The 23,045-nt window shown below is 39.5% G+C and overlaps 2 protein-coding genes across 2 annotated transcripts; both read right to left on the bottom strand.

Moving 5' to 3' along the window:
• Window positions 1–2,992: 2,992 nt before the first annotated feature.
• actn2b (actinin, alpha 2b) lies at window positions 2,993–22,995 on the bottom strand. The gene is made up of 21 exons (XM_044372677.1): window positions 22,653–22,995; window positions 18,248–18,362; window positions 17,924–18,043; window positions 17,689–17,775; window positions 16,911–16,998; window positions 16,279–16,357; window positions 13,339–13,420; window positions 12,708–12,793; window positions 12,376–12,468; window positions 11,795–12,025; window positions 11,349–11,496; window positions 10,821–10,971; window positions 8,063–8,171; window positions 7,058–7,198; window positions 6,563–6,745; window positions 6,149–6,283; window positions 5,631–5,810; window positions 5,263–5,409; window positions 4,268–4,333; window positions 3,987–4,145; window positions 2,993–3,747 (listed from the first exon to the last, which is right to left on the bottom strand). The coding sequence occupies exons 1-21, from the start codon at window positions 22,779–22,781 to the stop codon at window positions 3,589–3,591; spliced, it is 2,688 nt and encodes an 895-aa protein (XP_044228612.1). The 5' UTR covers window positions 22,782–22,995; the 3' UTR covers window positions 2,993–3,588.
• On the bottom strand, window positions 9,051–10,255 carry LOC122996895. The gene is made up of 3 exons (XM_044372687.1): window positions 10,186–10,255; window positions 10,034–10,092; window positions 9,051–9,902 (listed from the first exon to the last, which is right to left on the bottom strand). Exons 1-3 carry the CDS (start codon window positions 10,206–10,208, stop codon window positions 9,193–9,195), a joined length of 792 nt encoding a protein of 263 aa, XP_044228622.1. The 5' UTR covers window positions 10,209–10,255; the 3' UTR covers window positions 9,051–9,192.
• Window positions 22,996–23,045: the final 50 nt, after the last annotated feature.

Here is a 23,045-nt window from a genome sequence, read left to right on the forward strand (position 1 = left end):
TGACATACTTTATTGGCAGTGGTGGAAAGTGACTAAGTACATTTACTCAAGTACTGTACTTAAGTACAGTTTTGAGGTACTTGTATTTTACTTGAGTATTTCCATTTTATGGTACGTTATACTTCCACTCCACTACATTTATTTGACAGTTTTAATTAATTTTCAGATTAAGATTTTACACAACGGTTAATATAACATGCTTTTAAAATACAACACATTGTTAAAGATGAAACCAGTGGTTTCCAACCTTTTTGGCTTTTGACGTCTTACAAAAAGCAGTATGTAGTCAGGGTCACATTTCAGATTTCCATGAGTTGTTAACAGCTCCACCAAATTGTGATTTTTCCCTCTAAACGTCTCACATGGTTCAATTTCAATAAATGTTCAGAATATCCAATATTTCACCAAAAATTTGAGAAAAATTCCAAAAACTGAAAACAGATTTGTGTATCAGAACTTTGTTTTTTCTTCTTTCCTTTCCTGGTGACCCTTTGGAGGGGCCCGATCCCTAGTTTGGGAACCAGTAGCTACTTTACTTTAGTTACATTTTGCTGCTAATACTCATATATATTTAATTAAGCAGGATTTTTCATGCAGGACTTTTAATTTATTTTTACAGTACATTGCCGTTGGTACTTTTACTTAAGTGAAGGATCTGAATACTTATTTGGACAACTAATGGAATGGAGTCATTGGTAATGTCAATATTTACAGCTGTGTTTTTCCTGCTTTGACAATTTATTGTCTGCTGTCCATCCTCGGTCCAAGACTGCCATGAAATTTGATATTCAAGATGGGAATATTTCCAGTTGATTGGTAAAAAAAACTGTGAGCTCCTTCGTCCCAGTGGTAGCCTATCTGGAAAACTAACAGTTGATGAATTTACAAGAAGTTTGTTTTGGCTACTCTTGGTGCCCTGGGGACAAATCCTAATGTTTTTTCTAGCACCACTACAGGACAAAAGTTCAACTTGTTCACAAAGTATACCAAAATCTGACCGGCTTTCATTCTCCCCAGAGGATCCCATGTCCATTTTGATTACATGACCTTTCCTTTATGCCACCATTGCGCCAAAATTCCACTTCCACAGTAGATATTGCATAATGTAATGAGTTAATTGCCATGACATTTGCTGATCACATTCATGCTCTCAAAGGGAGAAGCCTTTTGAATTTTGTGATTCACTGACCTGTTCTGCAATGTCATCCTGAGTTCTATATTTTTAGCCCTGAGAGGCAAGGCTCTGTGAAACGCTAAATCATTAACACATTGTTCATTCCATCAATTTCACATAGTGGGGTGAAGCAATAATTGCAGCCTCTGAAGACGATATTGCAGATGTCAGTTTTCTACAAAGTGTGAACTACTTAAAAGGATAGGCTCATGATTTTTCAAGTCTGTCTCATAACAGAATTCAAATACACACATGTACTTACTGGTCGCTGTCCATACTGGCTGTGAAAGATCTCTTCCTTACACGATTTCAATGTAAGAGATGGGCAACAACATCTGCAAAAATACATTTCAGTCAAGCCAAAGTTGCTTCAACAGCCTGACCTTGTCAATCAAACAAGTATCTCCTAAAGTAACTGTGTTTTGAGTTAAATATTATTATAAAACTGTAAAATGTAGCTTTCCCAGCACTGCCAATACAACCCTCACAACCTTTTTTGATGACATATATGTTATTATTAATGTGAAAAATCTCTTATTATATATGAAGAGTTTGACATACAGGTGAAAATGATCATAAATGAAAATATATGACTGTTGCTTTGCTATTTATATAACCACTACTGACAACATGTGGGTTAAGGCTTGAAATATTTTGCAATATGATGACAAATTGCATATTAAAGACATATAGGAGGAATGATTTGTCAGGTTGAAATATATGTTTCATCAGTTTATTGATTATTACTCCAAAAGTTTAAGTACAAAGTTAAACTTACTGAATTAATTGAAAACTGAGCCAGCAAATTTCTTCAAGCTGTCCGTACTGCCTGAGTATATTTTATCTGTAGAGGTCAGTGATGTCTAAGGCAATTTTCATTTGCATTACAGTAAAAATAAACCTTTCTTTTAAAGAGGATTGCTTGCATCTAAATAGAGTATTAAATTAATAGTGTGTTCCAGTGCCTTGGGCTCAGCCTGTGTAAAGCAGCCAATGATCCTCTTAACAGAAAATTCCAGTACTTTAATAACTCACACAATATTTTAGCTCTCTTGAATGAGTCACAAATTGGCAATGGCTGTGAAACGAACAACACAAAATATTGGATTTTTCATTCTTTTTCATTAAGAGTACAACATAAAGATTGTTTTAGTAGAAAGTGACTTGATATATTTTGGTTATATGATTGCCTCTACTGTATAGCTTAAATAATAAATTCTTTTAATGCTTTTTTTTCAATTTATTCATCAAACAGCATACAACATGAGTACAATGAAAAGTAACATGTGGCCAATCCAGCTGTGTAAAATGGACAAATCTGAAAAACCTGGATAATCTCTACTAGCAGTAGGTCTTAACATGCACCAACAAAGGAAAATTGGGAAATCACTTGACTACAAAAGCAAGCACTGACAACAAATTGCTTACTATACATGTCTCTGGAAATGGTTACAGGAAAGACAGACGAGTGTCAGCACAATGACTGGGGCAGCCCATAGACAAAACAGAAAAGAACATTGGCAGGACTGAAACAATTAGAGTAACTGATTAATCAACTGAGAGAAAATTAATCTCCAACTATTTTGATCATCAATGAATTGTTTCAACTATTTTCAAGCAAAAATGCCAAATATTCCAGTTTATCCAATGTGAGTATTTGCTGCTTTTATGTCATATATGATAGTAAACTGAGTATCTTTATCACACAACTCATAACTACTGCACATTTAGTCTTATGTGTTTTATACCTTTAAAGCACTAAGCAATTGTAAACATTTGCTTTTGCATTAATGTGGTTTCCCATTTTTCTTCTGTTGGTACTGTATATTTTTGGCCTTTTGGGAACCCATTTTCTACACTTAATTGTCAGATGGCAGTACTGTAATTCAATTTGTGCATCTCAAAATCCCTTATGAGAAGATTGTATTCCCAGAGCAAATGCACTCCATGGAAACATGAGAAAACAATGCATGACAGTGCTAAATGAAACAGGACTTTTATGTATATATTTTCTTCAACCGATAAACTGCTCAATCACCATGATCTTTTTGTTGTACAAGTAGGCTACTTCCGAGTGACCTGTATTTTTGATGCAGATACATCATACCACACAAGATAAAACCTACAATGTGTTGCTTCTCACAATATAATTTGAATATGGAAATTTCTATTTGTTTAGGGGATATCTTTTATCCAAGAGGAAAAAAGGGTAGGACCATGACACATGACAATGATCAGCATGAGCAGACAGACTAACTAATCAACAAAAACTCGGTATGGTCACAAACACATTTCATTCAACATATTTGATCCTCCTTTCATTATCGATTCCTTTAATTCATCAAGAGATAGAAGGCAGAGGGGGAGAGGTTTGTTAGGTAAAAGGTCAGTAGATGAAGGGGTTTCTAGTCGGGTTAAAGGTCGCTCTCTCCATAGAGGGCGGTGGAGAAGGCAGTGTAGTCCAGTGCCCCTGGTGGTGCTCCAGGGCCGCCGTAAGGTGGCATCCTGGCGATGCAGTATTCTGCCTGTTCAGGAGGAAGTTCTCTCCTCAGCTCGTCCTTTAGTATGTAAGGCTGTGATGGTGGAAAGAAAATACATTTCAGACATGTTTCCAGAAAGATTCATACTGGTACCCCCTTTTCCATTCTGAGATCATGAACAAAATTGTAGATCATAAATCAGTTTGGCATGGAAAATACTCTGTAATAATGACTGGAATAGAATAGATTAGTGTCACCTAAGAATATCTGCCCATATGCCAGTAAGCTACACTGACTGACACACACACACACACACACACACACACACATACCTTGTCAGCTGCCAGGATCCGGAAGGATGCCACAACCTGCTCGGCAGTGTCCGTATCAGCAGTCTCTCTGGTCATAAAGTCAATGAAAGATTGGAAGGAGACAATTCCAGTGCCATTGGGGTCCACCAGGATCATTATACGGGCAAACTCCACCTCTCCCTGTGCAGGGTATGGATGGACAGAGAAAGAATGAGGAGATGTAAAATGCAGCAAACATGAGCAATTCTGTCAGTAACTAATAATGTAGACCCATCTATCCACTCGCATTTAAAACACCATACCAAGTCATAACCCATAGAGATGAGGCAGGCTCTGAAGTCATCCGTTTCCATCGCTCCATTCTTCTTCTACAGTTGAATGCCAAGTTTCAGGTGAATTTCAAGATAAAAATAGGAGGAAAATAAAGTCAGAACAGATTACAGAAACGATCGAAACATGACAGAGACTAATTACCAATTGACGAATATTACAAAGCATTGCAGAGAAAGAATACAGTGAGGCAATATGTAAAGAACCAACTGCTTGTTGATATTCCATTAAACATGACAGCAATTTAATAAGACTAAATCCTAAAGGCATATGCAATATTCAATGTTTTCAAACTTTATTTCATATCTGACAATGACAATTAGATGTGTGGCACTCTGATACAAATAACACTGAGGAGAAATGCTTTCAGCTTTAAGCACCTATCATTTTGGCTTTTGTGATAAGACATTAAAGATGGAAAAGATTTCATGATAGGTGAGGTGTGAGAGCTCAGTCATTGTGGTATCGTACAAAAAAGGTTTGCATTTGTTGGGTGTATTATCCACTGAATTTAGGCATGGTGAGTCATAGTCAGTCTGTGGAATTCCTAAAAATGTAACTTGAATAAATGAAAAATGATATGATAAGTCCACTGTTGAACTTTCATCAAAACTACAAGAATCTGACTAAAAATGCATAAAATTTAAATGTGGCTTGACATTCCACAATGGATTTTCTGTGGTAATTTATAATGCCTAAGGGAGAAATATTTCATTTTCATCCACCCTGTCTACCAGGAGTCACTTTGGGTTAAATGTAGGGTCAGCTTCTCAACACTGGTCCTGGGTCTGTCAAGAACTCAGCATGTTGTGCTGAAATACCTCTCTAGGGAAGACATTTGGGTCATGGTGCTCCCAGTTACAGGACCATCTTTAAACACTGGACTACCACCACCCCCTGCAGGCCTTCCGAATTACTCAGATCACGAAAAAAGACTTTAGTAATCTAAGATGTTGGAGAGCTGTACCCGGTCAAAGTGGTTGAAAGAAGATCTGAATTCATTCATCTGCTGCTGGCTGATGCCCTTGGCATCCCGGGTAAGGATCTGGGTCTCAATCTCATTGATGGTTCGGGCGATGGTTGTGAGGAGCAGCTCCCACCCAACACGGATGTGCTGTTGATGTAATGACAGAGCAAATATGTTAACACAGAGAAGACAGACCCTGAGCAGTTCAGTGAATATTAAATATTTACAAAATAAGCGCAAATCTAAATGTTTGTTTACATACATATTTGCACATTTGGGAATTTCAGTATCTGCAATGAGTATCTTAAGAGTGTGTATACATGTGTATATATTTGTAACACTGTTTTCTGTTTGCCACTGTCCTGTACCTCCATAGTGTAATTGGTGTGTTTGTTATCAAACACCAGCGACTCTTGGATTAACTGGTGGTCTCCCTCTAACTTGTCGACATTGGGCTTGTAAGTGACAATGACATGCTCAAATTGCTTCAGCTGGGTCATCTGGTCTTCCAGAGTGCCTCCTATCTCCAGAGAGCAACGCCCAATTTCCTGTTGGAAAAATACATGCAGCTTAATTTTTGGACCAATTTATATTAAAAGATGCTGGTCTAAAGATCTCATGGTTTGCTTGCTCATACTACAGGGAGTCATTTATGTCTAAGAGTAAATTCTGTCAAGACATACAACATTTGATAAAGAGAAAATGTACATGTGTAATAAAGTCATTTTACTTGACATTATTCAACTATCATCATTCACAGGAAAGCCACCACCATTGTAGCTCCCATTTGTATGATGCATTTGAATATAATTGTCTTCCATTTTTGGTCTTTATTTGATTAGATGGAGATAACTGTCAAATTGCTTATGAAGGCTGTATGTCTAACCTCCATTCTGGCCTGTATCCAAGGGCCAATGAGATTAGCCTGGGCAGCAAACTGCCGTCTCAGCCTTTCATGGGCATGCTGGCGTGCCATCTCCTCCTGGAGGGCACCATCTCTCTGAGGAACCAACTTCTTCACCTAGAAAACACACATATGCACACATACAGTAGATAGTTTCCTTGGTATAATGAGACGCTGGCTCCTCCTGAAAAGATCCATTCACATTAAACAGAAATATGCTAGGATTACATTTAAGCTAACTGGGTGCTGAGTCCTTCAATTCAGTGATAAAATGTTAGAGCAGCACTTTTTTTATCAGTGGAATGGAAAGACCGCTCTCCTTACTCCTAATAAGAGGAATAATTACTTTATTCCTCGATATATGAGTCTGTAAATTAGTTTTGAAGCTATAGCTACCTTATCCCATTTGTTGAGAAGCTCTTCAGTTGTAAGGGTGCTGTAGGGGTTGATAATGTTGGCCTTGATCCCATAGCTCTGGGAAATTTTCTGCACCTCATTGTGGATTCCCAAGATGGCCTGTCTCTCTGCATCTGCCTCAGGTAGAGTAGCTTTGAACTGCTCATGAGCTGCGATTAGACTCTGGAAGGGAGAGTGGAAGGAGGGAAATGTCAAAATGCTATTAAAATTTCCATTTTAAAAAGGTGCGATAACATTATGAGGTTTTCATTTGGGTGTGACAGAGTAACCAATATTACATGTAACACTGTGCAGATATTTACAATGAAAAGCAACTGTTTATAGGCTTCATAATAACCCAAACATGAATCATAAATCATGGTAAAAATTGTGAGCAGGCTAATCTTACCTAGACTTTTTAACAGCAGCAATGTTGTCAAATGCAATCTCACAAATAGAAAGTGTGTGAGTCTACTGTGCTGTGAGTAAACCTACCTGGACTTCTTCAATAGTATGCACCATGAACATGTCCTGCAGATCCTCCATGGCTCCTTCCATCCAGTTGTTGAAAGGAGCTGACCTCTTGGCAAACTCCAGGAACAACTGATCAATAGTCTCCAGCAGTTTATCTGTCCGCTGGGAAGATTACAACATATCATACTGTATGCATGTTTTGCATAATTTTAAATCCGGAACAACCCCCCACATCGTCCAATCTATAGCTAACTGTATGCCTTACCATGGCCTAACAAGGAATCAATATCCCCATATCTCACATACAAATCCCAACACAAACATCCCCTCACCTGTTATGATAACTAATCCCAGGGTGCATAACATTGGCATGGCCTTGTTAACCCCATCTTTGGCTTGGTTGTTTCCTGACAGGGTCCCACCACTCAGGAGGGGATGGCAGGGGAGTGGGAGATAGACAGACAACAGACCCCTGTGCCTGTCATTCAGACATAATCCTTGGCCCTTTTCCCGGGCCCTCACACATTTGCAGGTCTGAAATGGCCAGCATGGATCAAGAGGAGTGGCTCGTGGGCTTTGAGCCAGTCACTTCCTGGACAGGACCCTTACATCTATTTGTCCTTTATCCCACCCCGCTACCCGCCACCCCCACTTTATCCCCCTATCTGGGTCAGGGATTTTAGAGGGGATCCAATTTTCTCTCCTCATCAGTCAGTTATGTCTTCACTTTTTAGATGTCATTGACAGACACTTGAATACGCTTACACTGACATTTTGATTAAGCTGGTCATGTATGCAACTGTGGTCAGGGTGGAACATTAGCACACTCTTGTGGGGATTTATTAATATATCCTAACAAATGCAAAGAAATTCAATCATTCAAATTTTAGTAACTCAGTAGATAATAAAACACTTTCAGCCTATGAAAAAAGGCCATGTTCAACAGGATATGAATGATTTACATTTGCTTTCTGTCAAATTGTCATATATCATTTTATTGATACCAGCCTTGAATACTGTCCTCACCTCCAGTGCCTCTCTCCTCTTCTGAGTCAGAGTTCCCAGCCTGTCCCACAAGTCACAGATGCTCTGGCAGCGCTTGTTCACAGCAGCCACGTCATGGTAATCCAGCTCACTGGAAAAAAAAAAAAAAAAAAAAGTACTGTTATGTGTTTCAGTTGTGGAAGAGAGCTCTACAGTGTTTTGTTCTAGGAATTAAGACACTTTTTCAAAAAAGTCACATGAAATCTTATGAGCCCCAAGTCAGACCCAAATACAATAACTTCCACATTTAAATTGCCAACCTTGCAAGTGTTGCTCAGTGTTTTTGGTATGAGAACAAGGCCTTGCCCCTGAAAGTAAACTCCTGCATCCATGCATTTAGCTTAAGGCTTTGTTGTCTTAAGATTTAGACAGGGCAGTAAGCTCATGGGTGCCACCATATAAAGAACTTACTTGCTGTCATTGCAATCATTCCTCCAGTTCATACTGACCATTAGGAGATCCCCTTCAAATGTGCTTACAATGCAAGTGATGTGGGACAAATCCAGAGTCCTTGTTTTGAGCAAACTTTAAAAGTAGATATCTTCTACAGTTTGTCTAGTAAGATACTCCCCCTCTTTGTCTAAATGGACAACATTTTCCTGTTTGGCTGCAGTGGAAGGATCATAACAAAGGACATTAGCCTCAAGCAAACATACATTTTGCATCCCATGTTGAAAGTGCATAATTAATGGATCTCTTGGGGCCAGTATAAGCAGGAGGGATTATTACAGCAAGAACAATTTGGGCACCTGACTTTGTTTTAGGACAGACAATTATGAAGTCATTTTTTCCAGTTTGACTTTTGTTTAATTGGCCACTGGACATAGTGTTCTGAGGCCACTATAGCACTTACACTTTGGATTAAAATTTTTTATCCAAGCCCCTGAAGTTTGGTGTGCTTTAACATGCCACTTTGAATTAATCTCAAGTCACCAAGTGTTAAAGCCTAATCAACCCACACAAGACAGAATTTCATATTCATTTGGCTTTTAATTAAAAAGTCACAACAAGCAACTTGAACACAATATACATTTTAGGGTAAACAGCAGAGTGTAATGGAACTGCCTTTACTATGGTCTGCTCCAAGTTGGTTGAGAGATCTACAGGCCTGGTTAAGCTTTGGTGTAGTCCTGAGGCTGCTGCCAAGGGCTGTAACTGGGAACCTCCTCGGTCTGAGTGGGGATGATTGGACTTTGAGCATTGGGATAGTGGTATCTCTCATAATGGTCTTCATTCCAGTGGTCTGAGCCAGTCTCATAGTCCGACTGGAAGTGCGAGTATGCGCCAGGAGGAAGCTGACCAGTCAAGAAGAGGTAGTAATAGCTTGGTCCAATTGGTCTAAGGTGTTCAGAGACTAGTTCCTTAGGGCCTTCTTCAGATATGGAATGAGCAGACAGCTCCTCAGCTCCCAGCTCAGCTGGGAGATAGGGAGGCACTGGCATGAAACCTTGGTCTTCTGTTTCCCTCTCTGTATTTCCATGCTCATAAACTGACTCATAGCGGCTCAACTCACCCGCTTGGAAGTCAGGTCCCGGATATGGAGGAGGTGGCGGTGCCGGAAAGCTTAACTCCTCAGTTTCCCTTTCCAAATCACCATGCTCCAAGTTCTCTTCATAGTGCTCAAGCTCACCTGCCTGATACAGAGGGGGAGGTGGAGGGAGGCCGACATCAGGTCCGGGCTGAGATGTGTAGCTTGTTGTTGAAACAGGGTAACTCACACTGGAAGGCTGAGCAGGAGCACCTTGGAATGAGCTATAACTGACACCAGAAGGCGCCTCCATGTTAGAGAAACTGCCCTCATAAGGATCACTCTGGCTCCAGCCTGGGGGGTGGGGGGGTATTTGTGGTAAAAATTTAATCACCTGAGCAAGCTTGTGATGAAATTTTAATCACTCAAGTTTGCAATACTTGAAACATGCAAGTACATTTACAGTCTCTGAAGTAATATTTTACCTTTTGTAGCAGGATAGCAATGGACATTCCAGCTTAACAGTGCAACAAGGAGCAGGTGACTGTAAAAGGAAACAGCTTGGTCAAAAACCTGATTAAAACAAACCATAAACAGAAAATAAACAAGTTATTGTAATAATTTAACAATAACATACCTTGGAAAGAACCATGTGGCCATTTTGCTGGCAAGCTGAAATGTTATCCTCCTCTCACAGAGCACCAGTTAAATATGAAAAGGGAAGTACTCTGTGGCCAATCACAGACTAAGAAGGTAACGATGGACAGGTGGTCGTCATTGAGTGCTGATTGAAAATGTCAGCATGCCTGTGAACCTGTGAACCACACACCTTTCTTTCTGTTGAGATATAGTGACATTCCCGTTAAGAAAAGAGGGTTTATATAATGTTCATTTTCCCCAAAAGTGGTTCAAAACCATCGCACATGGAAATCACACTTGAGTTGTATTGAGTTCATTTTGTTTCAAATTATTTTCTGCACTGCTTTGTTTCCTATTTTTTTCTTCTTTCTCTGTCTCAAATGTGAACAGATGTTTTTTTGGATCACTGTAAGGGCAGTGTTGTTTGTTGTTGCTTGTCATTCTTAATCTATCCAGGCAATCACTCCTGTATGTTATACACTGTCTAGAGCCAAAATACTACTAAGAGAGAAATAGAAAACAAGACTGCACTAGTTGATTTTGTCCCCTGATGTTGTGTTTGGCTGGAGTGAAAACATACTCCTGGGCCTCCATGACACATGAATGCAAACGTCTGCTATAGGGATTGCGTACTTTAGTTCCTGTGCAATGGCGGCAATCTGCTCCACTCTGTCCTGGTGGGCTGCCAAGTCACTCTCAAAGGCCTCATGTCTCCGAAGCAGTGCTTTGATTTCTGTCAGGGTGGCTGTTTCATAGTCCTTTTGGGTGAGGATCATTTCTTTACCTGGATATCACACATATGAAAAGAGAAAAGGATAAGGTAAGAGCGAGGAATGATTAGATGATTAGTAGTTTTTATCAAAACACAGGCCTTATTTGGTCATTGCACATGAAGAAAACGACGTGTTGCAGTGCACTACAAGTTGATTACATTGGAAAGACTCTTAAAACCTTCCATCAAATCTCATTAGGAGCAAGTATAAACAAACCCCAATGTTAAAGGAAACACTTGAGAATTGAAAAGCAGGAATAAAGGTGATAAACACTGAGCTAACAATTCAGGACAAACAGATAAACATGCAAATCTATAGATAAAAAAGCGAGAGATAGAGAAGCAAACACGCAGACAGTCAAAAAGTCAAATGTGTATCTACAACTGACCGCTGGCCCAGTTCTCATGATTGGTGGCTTTTTGGCGAAACTTCTCAGCCAAGTGGTCCAACCTCTCCAACCTGCGGATCTCTGTAAGAAGCCACTCCTCATAGCCCTTCTCTGCCTGCTCCAGTCCCTGCCATGCACTGGCTATGTCCTGTAGACACAATGAAAATGATAAATCACTAAACATGTTTTGACTCAGTTCCACCCTGATAAATAAGGACATTTGATAAACGAATATTGCTTAAAAACTGTACACAAAAAAACAAAAACTGTAACACAAACCCTAACCCTATTGATAGAATGCCAGTGCCTGTTACTCATCAGTCCCATGTAAGATTTGACCCCTCTTTTGCCATAAGACTTAAACATAAACAGTTGTGCAAACAATGATGAACACTTCTTTCACTGTTGAATTATAAGTGGAGGAAGAATGTGGAGTTGTTACTTACAGATACCATCTTCCCCTCGGAGGGCATGAAAGCAGGGCGATTGCTGATGCGCAGCTTGGTCTGCAGGGTGTTGAAGTTAATTTCCAACTGGCACTTCTCCTGCACCTTAGGGGGCTTGTGCTGGCGTCTGTAGTCCCTGAAGTCCTCCAGCTTCCGCTGCATTTCCGCCATGGTCTTCTCAGGGGTCCGGTTCTCCAGCCAGGGAGTGGTGCGGCGGATCCACTCCAGCAGCTGGGAAACACAAAGACAACAAGGGAATAAGTGGAGAGTCAAGAGAGTTCCACATTAAGATAGCAATGTGTCAGGAAGACTGTGATGAATTATTAATTTTTTTTCAGCAGATGGGTCTCATCTTATGGCAGCAATGGGATCCACAAGTGGGGGAAAGAAAGATGTTTTTAAAGCTAAACCTTAGTCTGTTCTTTTACTTTAAACTAGTTTCATGTTAGAGGCAGCTAACTTTAGTGTGTACAGTACCATTATCCAAGGTTCTACAGGTTAATTTCTCTTTTCATTACACAAAGTATCATTGTCATCATATAAGAGGACATTTTAAAATGAAATTTCAAATCATAATTTACCTCACTGGCCAGTCTCTCATACTCCTCCATCAGTTTCTCATTCTCCTGGTTTACACCCAGAACCTTACAGATCCTGTTGGCAGCTGTCTCTGCCTAAGAGCACAGGGAGTGAAAAATTACATATTTACATGTGTAAAGTAACACAGTGGTCCATGCTTCCATTCATCCTTTCAATATTTCTTGTAACATCATCCTAAAAATACATTTGTTGCTCAAAATGACAGGTCAAAATCAAACTGCCAATAGAGAGATTGCAAATAAGAGAGACAGTGATAGCTACTTCATCTAGAAATACAAGTTGTAACTTAAGGTGATAGGTTAATTCTCTATACCTGCTCTGCTCCAGCAAAAGCATGGTAAAAGCAGGACACATAGGTCATGATGGCTCTTTCATCAGGCTTGGGGGTGTTGATGATATCTATGGCATTGAGAGGGAGGAGAAGTCAAGGTGGCCGAAAGTAAGAAAAAAAAGGAGAAAAATAACGACTGGTGAAAGGAAGGAGGACAGAAACAGCAATTCCAGTATCCTTCTAAACTACTTTTGGTTTGTAATTGTTTCAGTTCTTTAGAAAAATATTATTAGTGCATGAAAATGTATTTATTATATATGGAGATGATGCAACACAATCCGAATGATCAAGACTGAACTATCTGTGTGCTCTACTACATCATTTCATGTGCACTCAAAGTGAGTCTGATGTAGTCATCTAAGACTTAAGATCTAAGACTCCCCAAAGAAATACTTCTCAGTCTTTCATCCCACAATGAATGTTAACCGGACACATTATATGTCAGGATACATTTGCTGGTTGCTGCTAAGAAGACTAGTGCAAAAATAGATGTCCAACAGACATAATATCCTCATACACACACAGCGAGGTTTGAATTGAAAAGACATGTTTAATACAGTAGAATAGTAAAGTTAGGGTCTATTCTACTATTGTCTATTCCATAAAACATTACCTTCAGCGTCCAGCATTTTGGGAATGTCCAGGTGTTTCTCGGCTATGTCAAAAGCCAGGTTCAGGTTCCCCAGAGGATCATCCTAAATAAAGATACACAATTCTACATCACTGAACAGCAATGCCGGACTTAAAATGCCTCTGAGCTGACCTTCATGCTATGGTGGACACATTATACTCCCTGATCATCTACTGTGCATGCACATTAATTTAATAGGACTTAAATCTATATCTGATAGACCTGCTGGGACCTACAACTGACATTATATATTATATTCTAGTTTTTACATGAGTTGGATGTTTATTTGGTTCCTCACATGTTGATGATTGTAGTTTGACCAGTATCATGAACCCAGTCTCAATAGGAAAATCATTTATTACAATTTTCTCAAATCCATAACATTAGTTATTTTTTTGGGTTTCATGTGACAACAACTACAGATTGCACCTAATGATTATTACTATGAATGATTTTTAATTAAGCAATTTCTCTTTACTCTGTAACATGTCAAAGTGATATCTTTGAGATGTTAGACAATGACGAAAGTAAGCAAATCTTTTCATTTTCAAATCTGTAACCTGTCTTTGTTTTTTACTTGATAAATTTCAACTAATCTATTATGACAAATTTTCATAAAATGATCAGCTAGTAAATTAATCAACTAATAGATTACTCTAGTCAAAATTTCAAAACTACAATATACATCATATATTTATTGAAACTTAATGAACTAAATTTTTTATTTTCTCACACGAGTGACTGACAGGAGAAACCAAGTGTTTGGACAGACTGGGAGTGGTGCATTAAGCCAACAGCTGACAGTGAACCCTTCCCTGCTAATGGGACAGTCAGTGAGAGTGCATTGGGGTAAAGGGATCATGCTATCATGCTGCTGCTATTGTTCCTGTCTCTGTACCACTGTTCCATAAAGGTAGTGGGGTGGGGGCTGCCACACTACATGACAGGGCCAGCTGCTCACAGATCCAGTGCAGGACAGACAGATGGATGGAGTGGTAAAATGATGGCTGGATGGAAGGATGCATGGAAGGATAGAAGGATGCCCCAAGGCCTTTGTGTGTGTGTGTGTGTGTGTACCCTCATCCCTCCCTAATCAGCGCTGTCTCAGCAGGCTGTAACACTGCTAGCTTAACAAACACGCTCACCTCAAGCCAGATTTAACAGCTGCCTGGCGCACGATGCAACTGTCACCTGGCAGCGTAAGCATAACTGAAAGTGTGTGAATATGTATGTAAAAACATCTGAAAGAGTGAGAAAAAGCAGAGAGAAATAGATCCGTGTGTGCCTCATCACTCTTATTTACCTTGAGTGCCCTTTCCTAGTATGAAAATCGACACAAGCCTTGCAGTGATACATACTATGTATTCTTCCGATTCTCCTTTCATGAGGACCAGCAGCCTCTTGCTGGGGTACACTAGGGGACAGCATGGACAATGGCAGAGGTAAAGCTAAGCCGATGCTCTGCAGGGACTAGGCTCATGTTTCTGTGACTATTCAGGGTCAACACCGAGCCAGGTCAGTGAGTTGTGTGCTGAAAAGAGAGTGCTTCTGTTTCCAAAACAAATGAAAATGTCACTCCCCGTAACCAGCCACGGTGTTCCCCTACTATAAATATGCAGTACTGGGTCAAACTTTGCCTACAGTACAGTAGGTAAAGCTGTCAAGGGAAATACATACATAGCTGATATTAATATAGAGTCAGATTTTTAGGCCATTCATTTTTTTTGTCAAGGTTCATTGGATAAAATTGTTGTAAAGTCTCTTAACACATGTCTAAATACTGTTTTATATCAAAAGACGTGGCAGTGACAAACAGAAACATCAAATATTCCCACAGCAGCCTTGGTCACCCTGTGTGGTTTAGACAGCACCTTCTTCCAGGACGGAAAGGATGAGTTACTTGTGGATTATTGTTAGTTGACGAACACAGGAGGTCTGTCAGTTGTGTTCTCTGCCCTGCGAACAAGCAAAGCAGCTCACTGAGGCCTTCACTTGTTTATACAAAAACACTGAGAATCCTGGGCGTACTTTAAACCAAGAAAATTTAAATGAGCTGTGGATTTATTTGCCCAGAAAACCACTTAAAGATACAGTGGTATGCACTTTTTACACCATGAAGCTAATATGCTAGACACAGACATGTTAAATGAATGAGAAAAGACAAGACAAACTCTGTATCCATTTGTTATCATTTAAAGTTGGATTGCCTTTGTTTGCATATTTATGAGTTTGTGTTTGTGTTACTCAAGAGGCGGCAAATCCCCACCATTAAATCTAATGTAAATTGCACAGTGAGGTGCAAATAAAAACTGATGTAAAAACAGAAGCAAAGGCCTTATTCCTTTTAATTATGCTGAAATTGTGTGCCAGGTACACCGGTTTATGAAAGAATAATGAAGCATAAGAATAATGAAGCATGAGGTGGGACTAAGTGAATGCACTTTGGACAAAAACATTCTGCTGTTAAGAATCATCCATACATTAAACTAGCATTATATCCATTATCCAAATAACACGCTGTATGTCTACAGAAAATACTAGTGCGCATACTGCCTCTGCTTCTTCTGCTTCTATGACAACTAAGTGGACTTCACATAGACAGCTTTGTGACTGTCTCTGGATCAAACACTATCATGTACCCAGATAACTCAATCAAAACAGGCAACCACATTAGCAGTGCAGATAAGTCATTAGCAGAGGAAATAGGAAATGTGTCAAACAGACCTCCATTCCTAGATGTAAACCAGTTTTCCTCACAAAATAGGTCAACACGACATAAAAAGCAGCGTAAACTGCCGTTATTCTGCTTTCAGTGTGTTTGTTCTTATCAGTTCACACCGTGACAGAAATGTTAATTTTGTGGACTGTTAGTGTTTGAGGCTAACACACAGCATCCTGGTTACAAGTGAGGCCACACGACACCTTGTTGAGCTTAGAGTAGTCGAGGAGGTCGGGTCTGTGTCTATGAATCAGGGCGCAGAAGGCCAGGCCATCCTTCCAGCTTCACCAGCCGACAAGCAGAGAGAACCAACATGTCAGTTCAGAGAGCCACCATACCAGTTAAACTCAGATGATGTTGCAGGAGAGCAGATAGAAAAAAGCTTCCTCAAGTCCACTTCTAGCATTAAACACGACTGTTAAAGGTGCAACAACAGCAGTGTGATTCAACAAGTTCCTGATTCCAGCTCAAGTCCTCATATTTTGTGAAAGTCACTTTCAGGAGAAACTGAGAACTGGTGCACTGGTGCCAGATTTTTTTTTTCTGTGAGGTTTATTGCAATAAAATGTGATTAGGTACCTGTAACTTGTGACAGATTACAAAACAAACTCCGTATTACTGTCATATGTGCTGTCATAACACAGTAAGTTGTTTTTATGCTGAAAAGGAAAAGAAATACTTGAATATGTGTTGACATTTATTATTCCTTTACTTTGAATATGCCATGTGTAGAACGAGACAAAAACCTGAATCAGCTATCAATCATATAAACTATCATTATAATCAAACAGCATTTAAGACTCAATAAACAGTATTTAATTTGTGAGACACTTACCTGACATGGAAGTTTTGGACGTTGACGTTCCTGTAGGGGGCAGTCTTTCTCTGACACCACAGAAGGAGGCCTTCCTTGGCAGATGTTTCTGAGGAGAAAGTGAATTTACAGAAATTTAAACATGGGGTTGTAGTTACATTGTATACTTCAATTTAATAAAGGTTACAGATTTAATGCAGGTCGCAGATTGCTTTGCCTTCTACAACTCACAAACTGACTTTTTTTTTTTCATGATATGTTGTCCTTTACATTTTGTAGTTTTTCATGTCTAAATTCAGTGGACACATTGGACCTCATCCACGAACAGTGCGTGTGCAAAAATCTGTGCTTAAGCCGTGCGTATGAATGGTTGTAATGTAATCAGTATATTAGAACCACAATTATTTAAAAATGATTGGGTCTAAATATACAACATTTAAATGTGAGCAATTGCTAATAATACACAATTTGTTTTGCTAAAATTAATAGCTAAGACATTGTAATCCATAAATCATCATAAATGTAATAAAATGATTAATATGTATGATGATATGATATGATGTATGACATCTTTACCAGCCAAATCTGCCTTTCTGGCTTCTACTTCTGAAGCTATTTGCATTGCACTAGCAGTAAAGTTTTTCCACATTTTTACCATCACAGCCATCTTTGTAATGAGTGACAACTGCGTCCACTGCTGCACCACTCCAAGAACATTTCTACACACATATTAGTGAATGAGGCCCAATGTCTATAGAAAAAGTACCAGATTTGGCCTCTTTGGATTTTATTATCTCACCTTCAACAGAAATGTCCTGAATGGCGAAGCGGAGGATGATAGTCCAGATCATTCCAAGAGTCATCTTTACATTCCCGTCCACAATCTCTGAAAAACCAACAACCTGTTACTGTCAGTTTGCACTAGAGTGAATAATAAAATCTTATTATCACACATATGATGTTATATTTGTGAGTCCATATTGGACACCTAATGACTTGTAGTATATTCAAATATCCAAGAAGGGATCATTTACCTTCTGCTCCAATGGAGACCAGTTTTACCCCTTTGCTTGTAATGAAGTCCAGCGCTTTGTTGACATTAGCAATCTTATGAAACCGCATCTTTCCTCTGTCTGGCTTGGGTAACCTCTCTCCTGCAAACAGCAATTATTTGACAGTCACTTATGTGTGCCAACTTAATAAACAAAACACAGGAATAATATTCTAAGGACAAAACTAATGCTACAGGTGAATAAAAATGTGCATAGTTTCCTCCTGATGTGGCAAAGAATTAATCATTGAAATGAGCTGAGAAAACAATAAGTTATAATAGAGCTGTCTCCATTCTGTGATCTGACCTGAGATGACTTCCAGAAGCAGCATGAGTTTCAGTCCGTTCCTGAAGTCCTCCTCAATATTTTCAATTTGAGTACCAGCTTTCCTCAGGTGGGAGTTACACCAGGCTGTGAACGTCTACCAGGAGAGGGAGACCCAGGTCAGTTACGGCAGGATTTGATAAAATGTCAGCATACAAATGCATCATATTCTGTGCATGAGAATATTTTTCAAAAACAGTTTTTCAAGCAAGGAAACAGTGCTGATATGACTGCATGTAGCACAATTTGAAAAACAAAAGTCTTAAAAGTAATTTGTGATTTAAGTCTAAATATTCCTTACGGAATAGACATTCCTCTTTGTCGTCAACCTGAACAAACAGTGCAGCTAACAGCTTAACAAGTTTTCACTACTTGACTATAAATCAGTGTCAACCTATTTGACCAATGCCACACCTTATGATTAACCTTTAGCAGCTCATTAGTGTCCAATTTCAACTTTTTCCTAAAGCAGTTTCAAAGCTAACAGTCATCAGAACAAATGTGCCGCCATGTGCTTCATGCGGTGCACTGAAATACTGTAAATCAAGTTAAGACAGGATCATTGTCTTTCTCCTCCTATTTTTATAAAGTCTCTCAATAGCCAGCAGCAGAGTTCACGGGCGCTCAGCACTTTCCAGATGAAAGCTGGGAGCCGACCACAGAGCACATTCCGACCGATATAAGGTGTTAAATTTAGACTGCTCTGGTGTGCTTCATGATAAGACACCGGCAGGAAAAACGTCAAAACATCTCGCCATGTCAACATAAGTGAAAATGTCACGTGGATACAGAGCAAGTTTTCCCTTCGCGTCACTTTCTGTCACCATTTTGCCACTTACAGTGTGATTGATTACAGCTGCAAGGAGATAGCTTTATCATGATGCATGTAGGCTGTTCTTCCAGGTCACATTCATTACTGCTGATCATACATCGCTGCTGATGTATGAATACAGGCAGGCATGTTTGAAGGATGGGAGAATAGTCCAAAATTCTAAATTATAATAATTTTGAGGATATCCCACATACAGTAGATGAATAAATGGATCTGTCATAGTGTAATGTTAAATGTTATAAATGTTATCTTTATAACTTTATAGGTGCTTGAATCAATGGGCTGATCAACAGATACTGCAGCCCATACATTATGTGTAAATATACTGTAATGTAAGTTAACTGAATGCTGATGACATTTTATTCTTTTACTCTTCATCCTTTACAAAAAAATAGGTCTTACAAGTTTTTTTCTTACTTTTTTTGTAGTTCTATTAAAGTCAGTCATTTCATTTATATTCAAATATGTTTTGACCAAATTATGATACAGTATTTAGGTACTGTATATTTTAAAACACATTTTTAACAGAGCATTTAGTGATTAAGTAGAAGAGTAGAAGAAGAGTAGTCTGGCTTTACATATTGCATATTTTATGTTTGGCTTTACTTCAGTTAATTCAATTTTGACAAGCATCCGTATTGAACTTTGTGTTTCCATCCACTTAGAAAAATTGGATTAAAAACAATCAGGTCAAATTTTATTTTTTTCTATATAATTACTCAGTACCTTTTAGTCTTGGTACATTACAAATAAACTTTTTAAAATGATTTTACATCTGGTATAGTCTAGTATGACTTATAAATTGTGCAATGTGACATTAACTGAAGAAGATATCTTAGCACTTTTTCCACCCTCAGTTCTTAAAAATCCTTCCAGCCAGCCACTCAGGCTTCCCCTCTGGGTGCCAGTGCAAAAACAGAATATTACAGGCTTTAGAGTTAAGGCCATCACAGAGTCCCCAGGGTGTATGTGACTTTGAACTGCTGCCCTCCTTGTCAAAAAAACGTGGCCTGCTGGTCCTCCAAATTTGACTCGCCCACAGTCGCATAACCCTGCTGCCCACTTTCCAAACCCCCCACCTCCCTCTCCAGCACTACTGACCAGTGACGATTATATCTAAAAATATTTATGAATCACATTCAGCGAGGACCAGCCCTGTCACTGAACTAGCTGATGCCTTTGGGGCCTGACTGGGTCACAGGCTGTGTCCAGGGGGATGGAAAATAAACAAGAAGTGAATGTTTAACCGAAAAGACAGACCCTTATGAATGGATCATTGTGTTTCCTCTAATTTATTTAATTCCGATTTAACTTACATGAGAACGTTATTTTTGCCATTACACTTTTGTACCTAGACTTATAATCATCAGCCATCGGGCAGTGCAGACATGGCCCAAGTCTAAAAACTAAACTATCAGTCTCTGTTACATAAATGGGCACTAATGGCTTTAAAAAAAGGCTTGATAAACCTGTCTGAGTCAGGTAATAGTTTCAAATAGCCTACATAAGCAGTGTCGACTGATATACAACAGCTGCAAGATCCGATATAAGTCCACTGCACCATGGCTTGAGTTAGATAAGAGGTGTAAGGCTACAGGAGATAAATTATTCGGGAAAAGCTACTAAAAGTGGCCCCTAACAGAGTCAACAAAAGCCTTGTGTCACTGCTCACAGTGAATGTCAGGCAGGAGTAGGGTAACAAAACTGGTTGGGCACAGAGTAACATCATCACCTCCCACAGTGACAAACAGAAACACTACACCAGTGTTTCTCTATGCCACCACCAGTGATATTTTATCAATTCTGATAATTTTGAACAGCTGCTCACAGAACCAAACAACTCCCCATTTAGCACTTGTCAAATTAGTATCAGTAAAAAGATAAACATTGGAAAAATAGCTATGTATGTGGAACAGTAACTTGATTATCATGTTGCTGCTTTGTGTTACCAATAATACACAGTTTTGTCATCCCTTTTGGGACCACAGAAGCCTATGGTCTCCAGTTGTGCAAAGAGCTGCAGTTTAATGCCCAGGCCAACTCATAAAGCCTTAAAATCAACTGACAGTGTGGGAGGCCGAGGCTATATTCAGGCGGCTGGTGCTGGTACAATATTTCTGCGTGGTTTCTATAAACAAAAGAATTCCGCACCAAGGACACTGGATTAACCCTACTATAATGCCTTTTGGTCCCGAGGTTAAAATTAGATGTAGCGTTCATTCTAATCCCAAGAGCGTCATCATGTGTTAGGAGCATCTGTTGACAGCTCGCATTCCGCGCGTATCAGTGGAGAGGCAGCAGTCTGGAGAGCCGCTGGAAGGCAGAGCTATTGTTAGCTGGTACCCACCGCATCCGTCCGTCAAGCCTCCCCTCCCTGCCTGCCTGCCTGCCTGCCTGGACCCCGGCTGCGTCAAGTAAACAAGATTCACGCCGGAAGTTTTGTGATCTTCTTCCCCTTAATATAAAACCATGACCAGCATGAGAAACTTCAAATAGGTGTGAAAGTAAAACCACATGTAATCCTTTGTAAAGTATGAAATCTTAAAGCTGAATTATGGTAGGTCGCTCGACATAAATTAAAGCGCGACGTTTTCAATTTATGCTTCGGCAAGCTAGCTAAACTAACTTAACTAATTAAATAAGGACGTTGCAAGTTATCTAAAGATACATCAAAATATCAGAAGGGAAGTTCATTGAAAACTAAGATCTCCATGGCGACTTTATCACTACCCAATCACATTGCGCGACAAAATATGACGGTGTACACCACATAGCAAAATTCTCCAGGTGCGCGACATGGAAAGTGTCGAGCGACACTTTTTTTCTGTCGAAAATACGTCATTTCTGTCGAGCGACACGTATTAAAGTTGTGAAGCGACCTACCTTAAATCAGCCTGTGGATTTTAATAGTAAATTACGCATTATTACAATATGTTATTGATACTTTAAGAGATCTGAGTACTTCTTCCATCACCGCAGTTCACAGAATCTGATGGGTCACCAAATACGGTGTAACACCGGCTCTCTCTTTTAACTTTTGACTTCTATTACAGATGACGCTTTTTAGCTGAAAATTAGAAGTATTGAACAGTCTCTGGCACCTATTAGCTATTAACTTTATATGACAGTTCCAGTTCCTTCATAATTTATTTCACATTTTTGTTTCTATGATTCATATGGAGTATCAAACTGGCGTTAGCATTAACATTAGAACAAATGATTACAGTTATTGGTTACCAACGGTTATTAGCGGTTGCTGAAGAGCGTCTGACCCTTTGCATATTTGCGCGCGCGCACACACGCGCGCACACACACACCAGACAAACTCTTCATTAACATGGCGTCTATGATAAAAAAAAGATTTTATTTTAATTTGCCGCATTTAAAACGTTAAGTTCGCCAACAAGTGTTTCATTTTGAAAATTCTGACCGTTAGACTCAACAGAGCTGTTTGAAATTATTTACTGTACGTTAGTTTCCACAGAGTGCAGTATGTAGTCCAGTTTATTCGGATTCAGTTCCGTTTTATTATTGTCGATGACTTTATTAACTTACTTTCCTCTGCTGCTGCTCCCAGGCAGGGTCCAGCAGCATGTCCCTGTCCCATTCTTCCTCCTGGAGCATGTACTCCTCCTCGTAGCCGTTATCATAGGTCACGGTGGTCTCCACCTGGGTCATCATCATCTTGACGTTACTTTCTGTTCCCCCGAAACTCAACTGCGTGTTATCCCTTCAGGACGGAAAGCTTGGACTAACTGAAGTGTTGAGCACGGGATAGTTTTCTGACTTTCCGCTCTTGCAGCTGCTGTATTCTCTTTCAGACTCTCTCACGCTTGCCCTTGTCCTGCCGACCTGACAGACGTCTGGCCCTGGTTGCCACAGATGAACAAGCGACGGTATCATTAGTACTGGACTGTCACGTGACGCCTTCATTCCTTCCCCTAAAAT

Source organism: Thunnus albacares, chromosome 14 (genome assembly GCF_914725855.1).
Source record: "Thunnus albacares chromosome 14, fThuAlb1.1, whole genome shotgun sequence".
Classification (NCBI taxonomy): domain Eukaryota; kingdom Metazoa; phylum Chordata; class Actinopteri; order Scombriformes; family Scombridae; genus Thunnus; species Thunnus albacares.

Excerpts from the sequence above, each read along its gene's own strand:
- LOC122996895 (XM_044372687.1), bottom strand. The coding sequence starts at position 10,208 with ATGGCCACATGGTTCTTTCCAAG. Across the intron at positions 10,093-10,185 it reads GCCACATGGTTCTTTCCAAG|TCACCTGCTCCTTGTTGCAC; the intron begins GTATGTTATTGT and ends TTCCTTTTACAG. Across the intron at positions 9,903-10,033 it reads TTGCTATCCTGCTACAAAAG|GCTGGAGCCAGAGTGATCCT; the intron begins GTAAAATATTAC and ends CCCACCCCCCAG.
- actn2b (XM_044372677.1), bottom strand. The coding sequence starts at position 22,781 with ATGATGATGACCCAGGTGGAGACCACCGTGACCTATGATAACGGCTAC. Across the intron at positions 16,999-17,688 it reads TCAGGACATTTCTGTTGAAG|AAACATCTGCCAAGGAAGGC; the intron begins GTGAGATAATAA and ends CTTTCTCCTCAG. Across the intron at positions 7,199-8,062 it reads AGAGGAGAGAGGCACTGGAG|CGGACAGATAAACTGCTGGA; the intron begins GTGAGGACAGTA and ends TAATCTTCCCAG.